This window comes from Aspergillus oryzae, chromosome 4, assembly GCF_000184455.2.
Source record: "Aspergillus oryzae RIB40 DNA, chromosome 4".
In the NCBI taxonomy this organism is placed as follows: domain Eukaryota; kingdom Fungi; phylum Ascomycota; class Eurotiomycetes; order Eurotiales; family Aspergillaceae; genus Aspergillus; species Aspergillus oryzae.
The window spans coordinates 3,711,820-3,729,273 of NC_036438.1; the positions used below are offsets into that span (position 1 = coordinate 3,711,820).

The following is a 17,454-nucleotide window of genomic DNA, read 5'->3' on the forward strand; positions in this document are numbered from 1 at the left end:
TATGGTAATGGGAGAGTGTCCCAGGATGATCTAGAGCCCATTGACACACCGGTCCTTGCTATGGCATGGCTCGGACTGGATCACCCACTTCAGGAGTGGTGGGAAGACGAGCATATTGACCTGTTGCTCGAAAACAATAGGGGAGAAACCTTGATTGCTATAGCTGTTCGCGTGCGTTGTAAACCCTTATGCAAAAAGCTTGTATCCAGATTGCCCAAGGACCAGCGTACCAGGGGCTGTGGATGTGCTCTTATTATAGCAGCCAAACAAGGGGACGAGAACCTCGTAAGGTTCCTAGTCCAGGAGGGAAATGCAAATGTCAACTTAGTCGCACGCGGCTTTACAACCGCTCTTTGTGAGGCATGCGTGATAGGAGCGCTGAATATTGTCAAATATCTAGTGGAGGAAGCACAGGCCAGTGTTGATGTTCGAACTGAATGCGATAACTACATCAGTGCACTTGCTGCTGCATGCCATAGTGACTCTGCTAGCAGGCTGGAGCTTGTGAAATATCTATTGGAGGAAGCAGGTGCGGTGGTCGATCCACCCCTAGTGTCTGGCCTTGCAAACAGCACACTTGGCATCGCGTCCAGTATAGGGCCACTAGATCTTGTCAAATATCTAGTGGAGAAGGGTAATGCTGATGTCAACTTACAATTAGAAGGCTGGCGTTGTTCACATGGCACCGCACTAGCCGCGGTAATCAGACGGAGATTGGAGATTATCAAGTATCTAGTGACCGAGGTGCATGCTGACGTCAACCAGCAGCTCCGGTTTGGACACACCAACACCGCACTTACCACGGCTGTTGAGACGGGGTCAAGGGATATTGTCCAGCTCCTCGTGGAAGAGGGAAATGCTAATATAAACTTGCAGTCTACCTGCGGTGGCGATAGAAACTTCGGCAGTACCCTTGAGTATGCTATAGCATACTCCAGCTTAATCGGTACGGACATTCTAATGTATCTGGTATCACAAGGAATTGCAGATGTGAATATCAAGCACCTGCAAGGACCATATGCCAATCCATTAGGTCGTGCAATCTGCCTTGAAGATCAACAAAGTGTTCAGATTTTGCTCTCAGCTGGAGCATCAGTGGACTTCAGATGGAATAACAGATCACTTTTAAGGGTCCCGAATTCCAATCTAAAGCAGATCCAGTATAGCGGTGGGGGTAGAGCGGAGGTAGTTGATATGCTACGAAAAGCGGATCCTGATCGGTGGAATGATGAAGCTGTAGAGCAAATACCTTGGGGCTTTTGGAGGATAAAATGACTACCGAAGCCCTTAGAGCTATCATTAAATCTCACCATGTTGATGTTTGCATAAGGCACAAGTTTATCAACAGGTATATGGATAATCACATGTATCGCTATGCGGCGTGTTGAAAGTTGAGGCTGTTATTGTTTAGCCCACTGAATGACCTACAAGACAACATCGTATGTAGAGCTAAGTGGACCTTCTAATTCTCAGTGTCTGTATCTCAGGCATGCAGAGTAGCAGTCTCAGTTGTCCATATAGCATCCCTTATCATCTAGTCAGACTTATAGCTTGTCCGGTCTATCATCCAATTATTCCTCCAGTCAGTCAGGTGTAGGCTGGACCCACTGTTTTCCCGAAACTTAGTCGAAAGTACAGCGCAGGAATCAGGCAACGTGTACCACGGTTTGAATTAGGCGTAGCTATGGTGCAGCTATTTAATTGGAGCATGGTCGGATTACCCTATCAGCAATAAATCTTGGCTCCGCGCGTAAGTATTCTCGGGTCGGTGGGCTGACTTCGTCAAACAGAGCTCTTCTTCAAATCTGTGATGGTGAATCTCGGCCAGCGTCGACCTCGCTTCAGCTTTCCAACGTCGGCAACTCAATGCTAGCTGTTTAACCAATCAAACGAGTTGATCTGAGCCCACGATAGATAACCGCGTCATTGTATTGGCAATCTTAGAGAATTTAAAGTCTAGACTCCTCCATATGTAGTTGAACATGCTAAGTTTAACCATATACTGAAAGTTAGAACAGTCTCGCCAAAGCGACAAGTTATATATCAATCTACTCAATTCCACCCCTCTATCTCCACCGCACAAACACCTACACCCAAGTCGTCTGTTATTATACCTCTTCATAATCGACAAAATGCCAACCGGATCCTGCCTCTGCCAAACAGTCAAATACGAGTATGACGTGGAGCCCCTCTCAAAGGTACCTATAACCCCAATCCCCGTACCACAGTGACCATTCCTTAGCTACACAAAAACATCCAAAGCTCACCCAATACATCCAGGCCGTCTGCCACTGCCTAACCTGCCGCAAGCTCAGCAGCGGCAGCTCAGCGAACCTCCTGATCCCTGAAAGCCATTTCCGCATCACATCTGGTTCCCCCAAAACTTACTCAATGACCCACGAGAGCGGCATGAACTTGACGACGCGTTTCTGCGAGAACTGTGGAAGCTTGTTATACAAAACCGGCGATCGCGAGGGATTTGAAGGAGCGGTCATTGTTTTAGCTGGAACGCTGGATAACACAGAGGATTTTGAGAAGGCTAAGCCTGAGGCGGAGTTCTTTGTTAAGCATCGGGTGGGATGGTGGCCTGGTTTGGGCTTTGCGACGCAGTTGAAGGAGTTTGAGTAAGGCTAGTGGTACTTTTGATATTGGGAGTTGGGATTGTCTGGTTTTGTTATTTCCTTTAGTTCAAATATGGGTCTTGCTAATGTGTGTGGAGGCGGTGTTGCTGTATTGTTGGCACTTGGTGTACGTCATGGTTTATTCGCTTTATGACTCTAGGTGATGGACAAAATGAAGTAAAACAGTATTATCACATTTTCTGAACAAATAATGGCTGGGATAACCAGATTTGAGACCGCAAAAGCGTTGATACAACTTCACGGGGTATGATAGTCATGTCTGAGCTTGACCGAAACAGCTCATGGCCGAGGAAAGCCCACAAACCAAGCTGTAATGCCCAATCCGCCGTTAGAAGCTCCATGGGAGTGTTTCTCTACCTTCCTACCATAATACGGGTAGATCATCTGGCTTCATGGAACATTCAGGTTCGCCGGAAATCTTAACGCAGTCAACAACAGCTAATCACCAATCCTGAAAGAACAACCCCACCGAGATTCATAACCCATCTTAACTCTAAGCGCAATAGAGCATTGTATCAGACGCTCATCTCCGTTGCTATGTCCGAGATAAGAAGGTTTGATCACCCCACGAGACATTGATGTTCAATCATTTTGACAGTCTCATGGGAGCTGCTAGTGTCGTTTAATTGGAGAACCAATAGCCGCCCTAATTAGTGTCCCTTCTCATCAACTGAGTAGGACCGGGCCTTTGGATCCTCGCCGACATTCAGGATTAATGAGTGCTAGCAGCGTATCCAGTATGTCCTCGTCAGAAGGTGACTATTAAGCCACGTTTGAGTCTTGACGAGGCGTACTGAAGGGGGACATTTTGGGACGTGGGTACATAGCCTCCTTACAAAAGCGACTCAGTCCACCTTGCATTGTCGTGCATTATGTTGATAGGACAGAAAAGGTCACTCCCATCGAGGGGACAATCAAGGTGATGCTCCACCCTGACTGGGCACAATCCGGGCAGAAGGCACAAATTCAGACATAACGTGGCATTGCCCTATCGCAAGTAGCGTCAGCTGTTAGCAGCTAGAGATCTCGCCCGGTCCTAAAGCGCGTTTGGTTTCCAACCACGTCATAGTAGACCTGTGGTGGCTTGTGTGGCAAAGGCTCGTATTCTGGCCAAGACGATGAACGCGAGGCTGCGGGCGTCCCGTGACGATCGACTGCCGTCCACGGATGCTCAACCGCTAGTCTGCAATAGGAAGGCTCGTATTCCTTCCGTCCAATAAGGTTCTTCCAGCGGAAGCTTAATTTAAGCGAGTACGATCAGGGCGCAGCATCGATAGCATCATCTATATAAACCAGGTCAGAGATACAGATATTGATGAGTTACGGTATTCTCATTGACATCTACTTTCTACTTATATTCACATACAAACAAATCAGTACTCTATACCTCCTTCCAGTTCCAGAACTTCAGATATGGATACCAAACACGAATCCAAAGAGTATGCAACCAGCATCCACAGCGTTGCATCCACAACAACCACACTACTAGACACATCAAAGGGCAGCTTCCTCGAAGGCAAGCGATTTCGTGTCGAAGCAAAGGGTATCCGTGCACTCCGCCCACCCATGCCCATGAGACAGAATGAAATCCCCATCTACACCGCCGACGGCTCCCTAGCATATACAGCTACCAAAGCAAAGGCCATGTCGAGTCACACCATCCTCGCTTCCCCCAAACACGGAGACCTCTTCTCCATTGATTTTAAACCAGGTTGCTGTCCCTGGATCCGCTTTTTGAATCCCATCGAAGGGGACGTCATCCCGGAGATTGCCTTGGAGGGGAAATTGACCACCCGGGCCATGTCATTTACACCTCCGGAGGGGGGGTGTAAATGGGAATGGAAGTACTCGATAATTGACTCTCCGAGTGGGGGTAAGCTTAAGGCTTTGTGTTTGGAGAAGATAGATGGGTCAGAATGTGGAAAAGCTACACGGATCGCCTATCTTCTCCGAAGTCCAGATACGCGTGCGACAGGTTCGTCTTGTTGTTCCGCTGGGAATGGGGGTCAACTTGTAATTAGTCCGGATGTTGACCTAAGCATGGTGGAGGAAGCTCTGGTAATTGCAACTTGTTTGGTCATGTTGCGCAGGGAAAGAGATCGTCGCAGGTTTATTCAGGCTATGGTTATTGGGGGTATGGGCAGTTGAGATGACTTTGGTTTGCTCTACCACTGGCACTTTGTTTCTTAAATAGATGTTTTATGACGTTTTTCCAACTTACCATGATTATATATGCTATTTTTTGGCGCCTGATCAAGAGAAAAAGGTGACCCTTCCATACAACGCCGATAGGACACACTTCAGGGAAACCGATAATAAAGTCTTGCATTTCAACTCAGAAAAACCAAACTTCATCATATTCTGTCTCATTAACATGCTTCCCCATATGACCGTTTAACCCAAGACACCCAGTGTGTCTGTCGACCCATCTAGGCATCGCACCAGGTTACGTATCTCGCATACCCTTATTCAATAGCTCTCGTGAGGTTGTATAGATCTTTCGTCCTTGCATTTCTTAGACCCGCAGTGTCCATATGCGCTAGGCTATATCGAGAACAGATGTTGAATCCCCACACTTCAAGCCTTGTTTCGTATAATGCCGGATAAATATTCCGTACTGAAGCCAGATATGTATTGGTTACCCCTCATATCCACACACTGCTTCCTTGATGCCGCATGTCAATGTTCTTCTTATGAATAGGGTGCAGTATAGATCAACCTGTAGACTAGCTAAGGTTATCGGTACGGGCAAAGTGAATAGTAGTAAAAGAGAGAAGAACAACAATGTACAGTAGGATTGAACCACGATGAGGGGCGCATCTGGACCTTGCCTTAACCCGCGGAATTTCAAGGTTCTAGCAGCAGTTTACCGATCATGTCAACCATTCCGACATCGTGTGAAAGATAGCTGGTCCCAGTGAATCGGTTCGCTTAAAATCGTGGTTTCAACTAGGTTCCAATAGGCCCACTCTCAGTTTTGTCCTCCCCTAAGCGAGATAGTCACATTATGTTCTAGCTTATTTAGTCCCGTCTATAATACCAACAGACCTCAAAGATCGAAGATCTTAGCCTTTTGTCCCCCTAGCGTCTCAGATCCATCCACTGACCGCAACTTATAGAGGAAATGTCGGACACAGAAGATTACAGAATACCACGAAGTATATTCATGTACCCAATATCGTTAGATTGGTATCTTTAGACCGACATGTCCTAATCTCGGGTATTCCAACTTCAGCACCCACCACCCGACCTAGTTGAACCTTTGCTATTTCCTCCCCCACTATCGCCTCCCTCATTCAATAACTTTAGATTACTCCTTCGTCAGTATGGACATGACCAAACTTGAAGGCAAGGTAAGCGCCGAAATAACGTCTAGGCCTTGGTCGAGCTGACTCTTTTGCTTGTCGGCGTCAAGCTTCCGTCAGGTTCTTTGGACTTTACCGTCTTTGAGTATATTCTCAGCTTAGACGATTCCGATGACAACGATTCCGGCCAGAATCTAGTCTTTGGCTTCTTGGGGAAGGCAGAGGAAACCTTCGACTCGATCGAGGAGTCCCTGTGAGTAACATACCTACTACCTCTTATACCCCCTTTTCTCCCAGGTTTCCGAACCATCGTCATGTAGTCTGTACACTCCACGAGCCCTTCCTTCTTCCCCCCTTTAAGACAACGTAATTCGAAGTATTATAATCTAGCTAACATGATGTTTCTCCTACCCTCTATCTCGATAGTGAGGAGAACTTTGAGACTATATCAGAATATACTTCCTCTCTTTGACAACCATCCAAGGTACTTGGGTTGATCAAGGTCACGGATGAATTGCTCAAGGTTGAGCGTTACAGCTTGGGACAAAATGAAGATCGGACTGAAGCACCGGATTCTGATGATCTTGACATGCGTCTTGAACGCGTCACGAAAGCCTACGAGATTGTTAAGAATGACTATGGGGATGTCGAAGGTCCCCTTAGAGAGTTTTACGAGGAACTGGGAGACCAGAAGGGCAATTGATTCTGGTCGGATTACCACTTCATGCGCCGTTTCAACGGTAACGTAATTCGTTTCGAAAATACATACTAAATCTAGAGTATCTTAATGATATAGCTTGAATAGTCTGTTGAAAACGCTCAATATAAATTGCCAATATCCTAACTGAGGAACTCTGAGGGTTAAGCTTCTTCAGCTTTATTTCAAGTAGATACTAGAAATGCCAAGGTACTGGTTAAAACAGGCTGACAGCGGTGGGCCAAGGACAACATGAACTTACCCTTATCTGGTTCACATAGTGTAAAAGGCCATCCTCCCCAGTCGTATGGGGTGATTAATGAGGACCTGCTCCGACTACAACATCTGGGTGAATGACAGTCCCATCGTCAGGGAGAAGTACACCCTGTAATTCGGACATTAGTCATGTCAGATATCAGACGATCTTCCAGATCTTCAACCAAGCCTTAAACCCCCATTGCCCCCTTTCCATCCCCCTGTTAACAGTTCTTGTGGGCACATATGGGCAGACTTACGCGCTCTTCAATCGGGTGCCCAAGTTCCAAACCCCCCTTATCGTTTTTCTGTTATCAGTGTTTTCAAATGTGTCTAGGTAAGCTTACCCGTTCGGCGATCGGGCGTCCGTATCCCTTTATATTCTTCTATCAGCAGTAATTCCACACAATTTCAGACAGACTTACCCTCTCTTCAACCCAGCCGCCAGCGCCAGCAGCAGCCCCCTTTTCAATCTTCTATCAGTAATCTATTCAACAGCGTATGGGATCATGTATTCTCACTCGCTCAGCAATTGGCTTTTTAACCCAGGCCTCTCCCTTTTTATCTTTTGTTAGGACATCTCTCAAGGGGTCCAGGCAGACTTACTCGTTTTTCGATTGGGACGCTAGGCGTCAGTCTGGCCTGCCCACTCAGCTGTTAGTACTCTATCAATGAGAGTATACAAATCACTTCTCACCCGCTCAACGACCGGCTTCTTCAACGCGAGGCCCTTTAGAATTTTAGTTAGGAATCTTCTCGGCATATTCAGGTAGGCTTACGCGTTCTTTCACCAAGCCACCAGCAATTCCCTTTTCATTCTTCTATCAGTAATCCATATGAAAACACAAGATTCTGACCCTGGCACACTTACTCGTTCCTCAATCGGGGTGCTGGGTGTTATTATGCCCTTTAGTTCTCCTGTTAGCATCAGTCCAAAACTGCATTGTACTGTATGTGTCGTACCCGCTCATGGATCGAGTTGTCCGGGACAGGGGCGGCCATGATGGCACCGGCGAAGAATGTGAGCAAGATAGCAGAAAGCTTCATTTTTTAATTCGGGTGTATTCGATAAGATAGGGAGGAGGTGTTGATAATTGCAGTGTGAGATGAGATCTGGTGTGAAATTCAGATGAATGCAGTGTTGGCTACGAGTGCCGGTGGGATGTTGACCTATATATCAGTCCTGCTATATGATTGAAAAGATCGCCTCCCACCAGGTCACGCAGATTGCATTGCGTGATCGGGGATGTAAGCTGCGACAGATCATGAGCGGTGAGAAAAAGCCTGCATTTGTAAGGGCTATCCAGTGCGATAAAAAAGTAGACCTAGGTGGTGATTCGACAATACTCGTTGGATTGTACTGACCTAAGAATATTATTGAATATATGAATGTTCATTGCATGAGATCCGTCATGTGAGGGATCAATAATCATCTGACGTGGTTATGTGGATTTCTCAATGATCTTCAGTTTGGCTGGCATGATTGGACCTTCTGTCAATGATCTACACTTTCTATACTCCAATTTTCAGATGACGAATCAGCGCCCTGCTCGGAGTTCCCCGTGTTCCTCTTCCAAGAGAATGCATGCATGCGAGTAGGCACTAGCAAAGTGTGCAGCTCAGCGATCTGCCTTAGAGGGCAGGGCAATTACTGCATGGTGAAAGTTTTACTGCTAAGGAGCTACATGTACACGTTTGCTCTATATCTACTAAACTCACTCCCGTTATGTCCACTACAGTTCATGAAATACACCACTGCTAGACATACGTGTAACCACATAGCCAATTCAATAATATAGCAAAGTAACAACCTACGGGAGAGAGTTCATAATGGCGTGTGCAGGTGACATATCATATCACGTCGAGTACACGTTACTTCACCGCTGGTTGTTCTGGCACCTATCTACATGATAACATTTATGATTGTCCTACACTGCATGATCTATGGATTCTTAATAGTCTAGCACATTCCCTGTAGCCAATGCTCATGCCACTATCGTCACAACCCTTGATACCTTGCAGATGGGACGTCACCATTAAGCTAGGGGCTAACACACCGATCACCCCCGAAGTATGTCCAAGATCGAACGTTCCTCGGCTGAACAATAGCCTCTAGTATTCCCTAACATAACCAAATCTACTCAGATCCCAACATCCGCCACCCACCTTCTACAAAAAACTAAGCCCAACATACCAAAATGCCAATATTCCTCAAACGCATGAAAGAATACACATACGAAAAACTAAACAACAACGAGCCCCCAAAACCCTCAAAGACAACCTTCAACTGGCAGACCGGCATCCCGTGGATGCTCTCCGGGATTCTAGCTCTCTTATCAGGCTATCTACTATTCCGACAACCTGTGACACATGGGGCAAACAAAACTGACTTTCCAGACGTGCAACCGTACGTCTCTTATGAAGAGCGCGTCTTCACAGGAAAGTTCTACTATAATGAGGAGACGCAGATGATAGAACGAGAGGTAGATTCTACAAAACCTCAATATGCGGGTCCGCCTAGTCCGGAGATAGATGCTGCTTGGGCTGAGTTGCTTCGTGGTATTTATTCCTATTTTACAATCAAATATCTACCAACCAATCCACATCCTAACGAGCTCAAATTCAAATAGGAGAATTCCCCGCAATAACAGACCAAGAAGCAACACCCTACAAACCCTATATCCAAAAGTTCCCAGATACAGGAAACTACCACTTCGAGTACGTCTCCCATCCCATCTCAAACCCATACGTAAACCCATACCTAAGCCCATTCATACCCACAACCCCACCACCCACTAACCACGGAAGGAAAACAGACTCGACGTCTTCCACTCCCTCCACTGCCTAAACTACATCCGCATGTACCTAGACAAAGACTACTATTCCGCCCACCTAGAACACCACGACAGCTTTCTGCGGAATTCATCTCATATGCCTGATAATTGGGGCCAGGTGCATCTCCACCATTGTCTGGAGCAGGTTGTGCAGTCGGTGATTTGTCATGCGGATTTGTCCCCCGTGCCGATGTATGGCTGGAAGGGAGTGCCGGTTTTCTTGGGCGTGGGTCAGACACATACATGTCGGAGGTGGGAGTCTATTCGAGAGTGGATGGACGTGAGGAATGAGGTTCGGAAACCGCTTGAGGAGGAGTAAAGGGGTTTGTTGGGGTTTGTGTATGTATATAGTTTCAGTTGTTGTAATGAAGTGTTGAATTGGTTGAGGCTGAATTGGGACATTCTTCATTTTTCTTGACAAAAGTGATTGATATCAATCAAACTAGATCTGATCATATCCCACAGTCAACTCGCAATTCATACTGAAAGGCAATCAGAAGTCTTGACCATATCAATCTCAACCACACATCGAAACCCCAGACAAAAGCCATACCCACCCTCACTCAGGCACCGGAAAGCACTGCTTCATATCAAACACAACCTTATTCTCCACAATGACCAGCCCAACCAAGACAGGTTCATCCACATAAATCGCTCCCTCCTTACCCTGTGCCTTTTCACATTTCTTTCCACAAAGTCCTGGATTCCCTCTATGCGGTCCAAGTCCCCGGGGACAAACAAACACCTCACGAGTACCTCAATGCGGGAAGTATTCCAGTTCCGTATTCGCCAATCGAGTATAGCACATCAGATACTCAGGAACTTTCATCACCTTCACTGAGTATTCTATCTTCACAGCTTGAAGATACTTCTCCTCTAACCACTCTCGAAGACCGTCAATGCCGAAGTACCTTGCTTCCTGGAGCAGCTGTAGATAAAGACTGTAGTTATGTCCGCAAGCTCGGTCGTAAAAGAGAGGGAAGGTGCCTCGACGACAGTAGCGAAGAATATGTTCGAAGAGATTTGGGTCTGCGTCGAGGAAGTAAGAGCCGTCTGGACGCTGGTTGTTCCATCGAGTGGAGAAGAGGGCTTCGAAGAATGTGCTTTTCTGGGAGAGGGTCGATTTGGAGGTTATGAACTGACGGTCGCTTATCTGCAGGAAGACCTGATCGTTGTTGGTGTCGTTGGTGGGTTCCATTTTGTTTGTGGTTTGTGGTTTGTCTTGGGATATGGTTTTGGGGGGAGTGTAGAAGGCTTAGGTGTTGTTCTGGGTAGGATGTAGGAGGTTGAAGTAATATATTGAGAACACTTGATTATGTAGGAATATGAGGCTAACACAAGGTATTGTTTATCCGGATACAACACAGAGATCGGTCAATTTGCTAGGCAGGCGTGTGTTGTTCTGCCTAGGCACTGACAGATTTTGCAGTTTGTGTTAGTATCCATACCAATTAAACAACCTAAAGAGTTAACACACACGCAAACTAGCCTACAATTCACACTTGAGCGCCAAACCCCTCCACCCTCTCATACATATCCTGGATAAACACAGTAGACCACTCAACGCTCTTCGGATCCCCAGTGGGCACCAGCTGACTCGCATAAAAACCACACAACCCAACCTTGCGATCAATCCACCAGAAGAGATTCGGCAAGCCAGCCCACCGAAGACTTCCAGCCTTCTGACCGGTTGTATGATCTTCCAAGACGAGTAAACCACCGAGCCCCCAAGTCTTCTGCAGCCCTAACGGTGTCCCACCAAGAAAATTGTTTATCTCTGGAATGGACAGTGTTGCATTCAACATCTCCTTGGAGGCGGCGGATAACTGATCCTTGAACATCTCGTCTACAGTATCAGGGCGCAGAATCTTTTCATCATTGCGCAGAATAGAGGCAAGGACTTTCAAAAATGACGGTCCGCTCGTGAACACACCCCATCCACCATACTCTTCGACAACGGGGTCCGGCCATACGCGCCCTGGTGTCCAGGAGATTGAACCATTTGGGTCTGCCGGGGTGCCGAATTGAGTTATACCGCCGGACCGGAAATTAAAGTCGGCTAGTTTGGAGCGAACCTCGTCGTTCTTCTCCAGGTGGAAAGTCAAGTCTGTGATCGCTAGTGGTTCGCAAATGTTCTTTTGGATGTAGTCCTCTAGGGAGATATTGTTGAGGCGGGCGACGAGTATCCCGGCCCAGTCGAGCGAATAGCCGTACACGAAGCCCTCGCCGGGCTCGAAAAGGAGGGGGAGATTGGTGCGCTGCAATAGTGGCGTGCTTTCACCTATGTCGGGAGTGCGACCCGTCGACATGCGCCAACGTATTATGTTAGGATCGAGGAAGTCGTACGCGATGCCGGAGGAATGTGTCAAGAGATGTCTAGGCAGCGGGTCAATATTCACGTCAATGCTGGTATGAGGACATGTTGGTAAAGAGGAGACGGGATATATACCGTAACGTGATCTTATTCTTCGCTGGCACCAAGATCGGATTCTCGGTACCCTCTTCAAAGCCCTTGAGGATCTTGAGGTCTTGAAGCTCATCAAGGACAGTGGAGACATCATCGTCCAGACCAAACTGGCCTCGTTCGACGCATTGCAGCACTGCGACGGTAGTAATGATCTTGGTGCACGACGCTATAGTGAGTGTCGTGTCGAGTGTCAAAGGTCGCTCAGCGCCTGGTTTCAAGGACGCACTGCCAATAGTCCTTTCGTAGTGGAACTTGTCTGCTAAGGGATTAATATAGATTGGTAGGTCACCCTCTTTATCAGCATACCGGCTGTATCAGTAGCAAGTAGGATCAGACCGGGAATCTCGCCTGCCGCAACTGCGGCCTCTATTTGCTGTTCCTTTGCTGTCATTGCGTCTGTTACCCAAGAAACGCTCTTTAGTCTCTGGACTTTGTTCCGGGGGTTTTAATTCGCTATCTAGAGGGGAGAAACATCAATCTGCATCCACAGATGAAGGTCTCAGATCAGAAGGGAGAGGTCTTGGTTTCGTTCCTATGCGGGTAACGATAAGGGCCTACTTATATGCTTAGGAAACACAGAAATGGAGAACAAAGAGAACAGGCCTTTTGCGGCTGAAGCGGGTCTTATGTCAACATATGACATAAAGTAATGCTCTTGTTTATGAACGAAATTACCGAGGTCAGAAAAGAGTGGATACCCTAGTTAGTCGACTGCGGCAATCGACAGGGAATGTAAGCCTCTTCCTTGTTTGCGGTGGTATCTACTGTCAGCACTAGAGCTATATCGCTTCTTCTATATTAAACAATAAAGGTAAAGGCTCCTTTGGCTTTACCTAATTGGTCTCCAAGGTTAACTAGTGCTGATCCGATGAGGGGTTGACCCGCTGAGCTGCAGGGGTAATTAGACGATGTAACCAGAAGGTGGGGATACTAAGATCTAACGGCCATTTTGGACATGTATAATTGTCCTATTCTTTGGTTCAATGTTGCAGTAGACCTTTTGCTGTGACTTGACTCATATATGCAACTTAGGGTTGGCACACTTCCACAGACTGATGTTACAAGTACCACCCCACATGAGTTGGAGAAATGCCGGCATATAAAAGAGAAACTTACTATATCAGCCCCTCAGAGTATAGCAGTAACATGAGCAATGTAATGTCTATAATGGTTGACCATGGATTGGCCACTTACTCTGTCGATGCATCCAAAGTTGAGCATACTCCAGTCATTACTACAGTATTATTTTCCATTCAACCATTACTTCGAAGGTTATTATAGACTTTGGCTTCCTTCGTTCAAGAACTTAGCGCAATGAAATGAAAGGATATACTTTTGTGTAGCCGCGCTGTATCTGAAAATCCAAAGTCGAGTTTCGGTGCGCTCATTACATCGAAACCATAGCTAGTCTCTCGAGGTTGAGTCGAGGGAAAGCTTGGGTCATTATCGAAATCTATTCCTTGCTTTACTAACACCGTTTGATAGGTAGACTCCCCATCGCTTTGTAGCGGGCGTCATCGAATCTTTCAAATCAACAGTCCCTTCGATACTGAAATGATCCGTTGCACAGAATGACTGGAGAACCCTGCCAATAATAGAGACAATCCAGTCGAGTTTTACTCATTATCATGCTCTTGCGTTATGTTACCCAGTAGAGGACGTTATGGCTGAACTAAACCGCAATCATGATCCAGCTAAGCACGGATAATGAGACTTTCAAACTAACCAACGAAGATAGCTTCACCACTTTTCCATACATTCTCTATACTCTATGTTAAGAATGTCACCGCGACCTGAGACCAAACAACTCTTTCAGTGAAGTCAGGAGGATATTTCAAGCATTGACAAGATCGGACTTTATAGTAGGTGCAATGACATGAACCTTTCATTCTAGCTCTGCAGATACCGCCACAAATCTAATATTTACTCAAGGCATTCTTCTTCCTTGATACTTGTACGCCCAAACTCGCCATCTACCATTCCAACCCTGTACCACCGCAAGGAAAAAGAAGAAAAAGAAAGAAAAAGCAGCACCTCAGCAATCGGGACGGTCGATCGTCTTGCAGGTTCAATCGTACTACAGGCAGCAATCTCACAAAGCCATCGTTTCAATCAGATATCAGATACTTCAACACAAAATAATACAACCAGAATACCCTCCCCCACTCTATCAAAGACTATCAACACCACACATCACCAAAAACAGCCTCACCGCCCCCCACCCCGCCTTAAAACGAAGTGACCGAGCCAATAGCCCTATCCACAATCTGCGGATCAGACCCAGTACAATCCCCCAGCTTCTGATTGTACCGGTAAATAGCGATAGTCGGCACGTCTCGGAACCCTATACCCGCGTCCTTGGCAATCTTATCTTGAGCATCGATGTCGACCTTGTAGAATTGGGACGGGAAGCCTTTCGTCTTTTCCTCGAGAAGTTGAGCAATGGATTTGCAAGATGCGACCCGGTCTGAGGAGAAGAAAATGGCAACGGGCGTGACTCCGCCGGTGACTTCTTTGTATTGTGATGCCCTATGGTATGGTCATTATTGATCAGATGGGGCGAGGGGTTCTTGGCGTACTTACGAGGTGATGGCTGTGACGGGCATGTTGGGCAGGGAGTATTTATGGATTGACGGGTGGTGATCTTGGATTATAATATGGAGGGGTAGCGGGGGATAAGGAATATGAGTATGGAATAATGAAGCCTGCAGAACAGGAGCTTTGACGGTCTCTTTATAGATTGAATGGCGTCATACGTTGTTTGGCTGCCCCGCCCCCGCCTTCGAACACACGACCAAACTCTCTCCTCAGGAGCAACGATCGGCGGCGGGTTCGTTATGCGTGGATCGCATTCATTGGTTCGTGAGGAAACTGTGAGTTGGCAGTCAAGTCTACACCGAATCTACAACATAGTATTCTTGACAAGGGCACCAGCTGTGACTGCCTCAGAAATTCATACTTTTCTAATATCCCTAATGATCTCTATAGGATTAATTTAAGATAAAGCTTTAACTAACGTAGGATTACGTCTAATTCTGAATCACCTACAGCTTCTAAGACAGTAGAGTTCCTCGGAGCTCTCTACTACAGGATTATACAACACCATCTCAATACTCCAACCTCCGGGAATAAGCTGTAGCACGCTGGTTCAACTGCGCAGCTCGCTCCTCCGCCGTGACATACCGAGTCTCCTCTGGAAGCACCAAGGCTAAATCAGACACTGCCACGACCTGGACATCAATAGCAAGGGAATCAGCAGACGACGAAGAGGTATTCAGCCCTTGCCAGCGCGCCATGATAGTACCCTCATGGAGCCCGGTCGTATTAACCCAGTTATAGACGCCAGGATCATCCAGGGATACGACAAAGGTGTACGTCCCATTGGTGTTAGCGACGGCCTGTTTGCTATTCAAACTAACCAGGCTACTACCCGGATCAACGGTGATCATCCACGGGTTTGTCACGGGAAAGACAAAGTAATCCGCCGGGCCAGGGGTGAGGGTGGCCACGAGGGCTTCCTCGGCGGTGAGGTTGAAATGGCCAAAGGAGCTCGCCTGGCTGGTCAATGTGCCGAGAGAGCTGGACTGACTTGGGGCTGAGAGTGTGTTCACTGCATTTATCGTCGTCTTGAGCCCGAGTGCTCCCACGCCGTAGTCCACGATGGATTCCTGTAGGTTCCATATCGCGTCGCTGATTATCTTTGCGCTGGTGATGGCGTCATGGCCGGTGGTGTTGCTCACGGCTTGGACAGTGATGTTGTCGGGCGTTTCGGTGTTCCAATCTCCCAGATTATTGCGAATCAAGAGTTGCACGGCTGAGGAAGTAGATTGGATGTGGTTTGTCTGGCCATCCGCGGCTGAGCTATTAATGGTGATGGTATACGAGCCATCACTGTCGACTATCAGATCGCTGCCGGCCAAGTAGGCCACGGTGTTCTGGGAGTTGGGGTCACTGATCAATGAGAAGCTCACGTCGGTGGGACCGGGTGAGTGACGGTAGCCTGTCACCACATAATCGACGTCGTTGTCGATCGGAATGGTGCGGTAAATGCAGTCGGGGTTATCGTAAGAATATCGTCCGCCGGGAACATTCAGTCCGAACCAGCTACGCGGACCAGAGTCAACCCAGTAGACCTTGGGATGGTATGGATCGTTGTTCACAGCCTTCTGAACGGCGCTGAAGACTAATTCCTCAATGGACGCGTTAAGGCTAGAGGCCGCCTCGTCACTGATTGGAAGTCCGTGAGCTGTCTGGTAGGCTACCTTTGCCTCGGCCTTGAGGACAGTGAACGGGTAATCTTGATAGATTTGGATTGCAAGAGCATCAAGCTCCTGCTGGTCGAATGTAGCTAGAGGATTCCCAGTGGTTGCTTCCGATGCTGCTCTTACACCCCATGCCGTACTGGTCACTGCAACAGCAACGCTAACCAGTCCTTGAGAGACAGGAAAGAGTCTCATGATGTCCGTGTTGATGGCAAAAATGCGAGAAGTGATCAAGAGTCATGGCATCACGACATTCGAAAGCAGCTGCATCGCTTGCTTATATACTGCACGCTAGGAAGCGATGTCGGTAGCTAATCTTATTGCGCGATCTGGATTGTGACAGTGACATCCAGTACGGCATTTAGCACCCGAGCATAACTTGCAGAACCTTCGGGGTAATTAAACTCATCGTCCTGCAGATTCAGGGGTGAGCCAATCCCATCCATACTATGCTCGTACATCACCTGGACTATCAATGTTGCCATAGCCACTCGGGAAGAGGTGATCGCTTAAAGTCCAGCTTTTAGCCTCCTTGACCCCGCCCAAGCGCGGGTTCACGCGGGTTTTCCGAGGCTATTGATGACATTTCAATCCACAATGTTTCCAAGCAGGTACATATTTTAGCCTTCAGGGTATAAATCTTTCTTCGGCTAGGCTTGAGAGTAAAGGAGTCGCATCCTATCATATCTGCTCAGATATCAACATAAATCCATCCATAGAACACGGTTGCCATTTCTTCGAGATAGCAGTAGAACCAGGGTTGCGCAACGGTCACCCGTTATGACGATCACTCACTCACATTTGCATAATTTTTTAGCCCTTTCATAAACAGGCTGCATAAAATGAGGAATACCCATTTGCACGTGTTCTGCATCTATATCTATTCATTAGGTTCAAACGCGCATGGATCAATTTAATACGTACAACACCGTTGCAGTCTACTATGATATTCATCAGACACAACGCAGCTGGGATTGGAATTATTGAGTGGA

General features: G+C 47.2%; 6 protein-coding genes across 6 annotated transcripts; 3 read left to right on the plus strand and 3 right to left on the minus strand.

Annotated features, from left to right (window-relative positions):
* Window positions 1-60: 60 nt before the first annotated feature.
* On the plus strand, window positions 61-1,052 carry AO090102000305 (ankyrin repeat domain-containing protein; the record flags this gene model as incomplete). Its single annotated transcript, XM_023236889.1, has 2 exons — window positions 61-917; window positions 1,034-1,052. The coding sequence occupies 2 exons, from the start codon at window positions 61-63 to the stop codon at window positions 1,050-1,052; spliced, it is 876 nt and encodes a 291-aa protein (XP_023091756.1).
* Window positions 1,053-2,391: 1,339 nt separating this feature from the next.
* AO090102000304 (uncharacterized protein) lies at window positions 2,392-2,825 on the plus strand (the record flags this gene model as incomplete). The annotated part of the gene is made up of 3 exons (XM_023236890.1): window positions 2,392-2,624; window positions 2,688-2,748; window positions 2,808-2,825. The coding sequence occupies 3 exons, from the start codon at window positions 2,392-2,394 to the stop codon at window positions 2,823-2,825; spliced, it is 312 nt and encodes a 103-aa protein (XP_023091755.1).
* Window positions 2,826-4,055: 1,230 nt separating this feature from the next.
* On the plus strand, window positions 4,056-4,790 carry AO090102000303 (uncharacterized protein; the record flags this gene model as incomplete). Its single annotated transcript, XM_001822452.3, has 1 exon — window positions 4,056-4,790. One exon carries the CDS (start codon window positions 4,056-4,058, stop codon window positions 4,788-4,790), a length of 735 nt encoding a protein of 244 aa, XP_001822504.1.
* A 6,439-nt stretch (window positions 4,791-11,229) lies between these two features.
* On the minus strand, window positions 11,230-12,591 carry AO090102000298 (serine hydrolase domain-containing protein; the record flags this gene model as incomplete). The annotated part of the gene is made up of 3 exons (XM_001822451.3): window positions 11,230-12,109; window positions 12,183-12,456; window positions 12,507-12,591. The coding sequence occupies 3 exons, from the start codon at window positions 12,589-12,591 to the stop codon at window positions 11,230-11,232; spliced, it is 1,239 nt and encodes a 412-aa protein (XP_001822503.1).
* Window positions 12,592-14,428: 1,837 nt separating this feature from the next.
* AO090102000297 (thioredoxin family protein) lies at window positions 14,429-14,806 on the minus strand (the record flags this gene model as incomplete). Its single annotated transcript, XM_001822450.3, has 2 exons — window positions 14,429-14,729; window positions 14,784-14,806. The coding sequence occupies 2 exons, from the start codon at window positions 14,804-14,806 to the stop codon at window positions 14,429-14,431; spliced, it is 324 nt and encodes a 107-aa protein (XP_001822502.1).
* Window positions 14,807-15,307: 501 nt separating this feature from the next.
* Window positions 15,308-16,657, minus strand: AO090102000296 (uncharacterized protein; the record flags this gene model as incomplete). Its single annotated transcript, XM_001822449.1, has 1 exon — window positions 15,308-16,657. One exon carries the CDS (start codon window positions 16,655-16,657, stop codon window positions 15,308-15,310), a length of 1,350 nt encoding a protein of 449 aa, XP_001822501.1.
* Window positions 16,658-17,454: the final 797 nt, after the last annotated feature.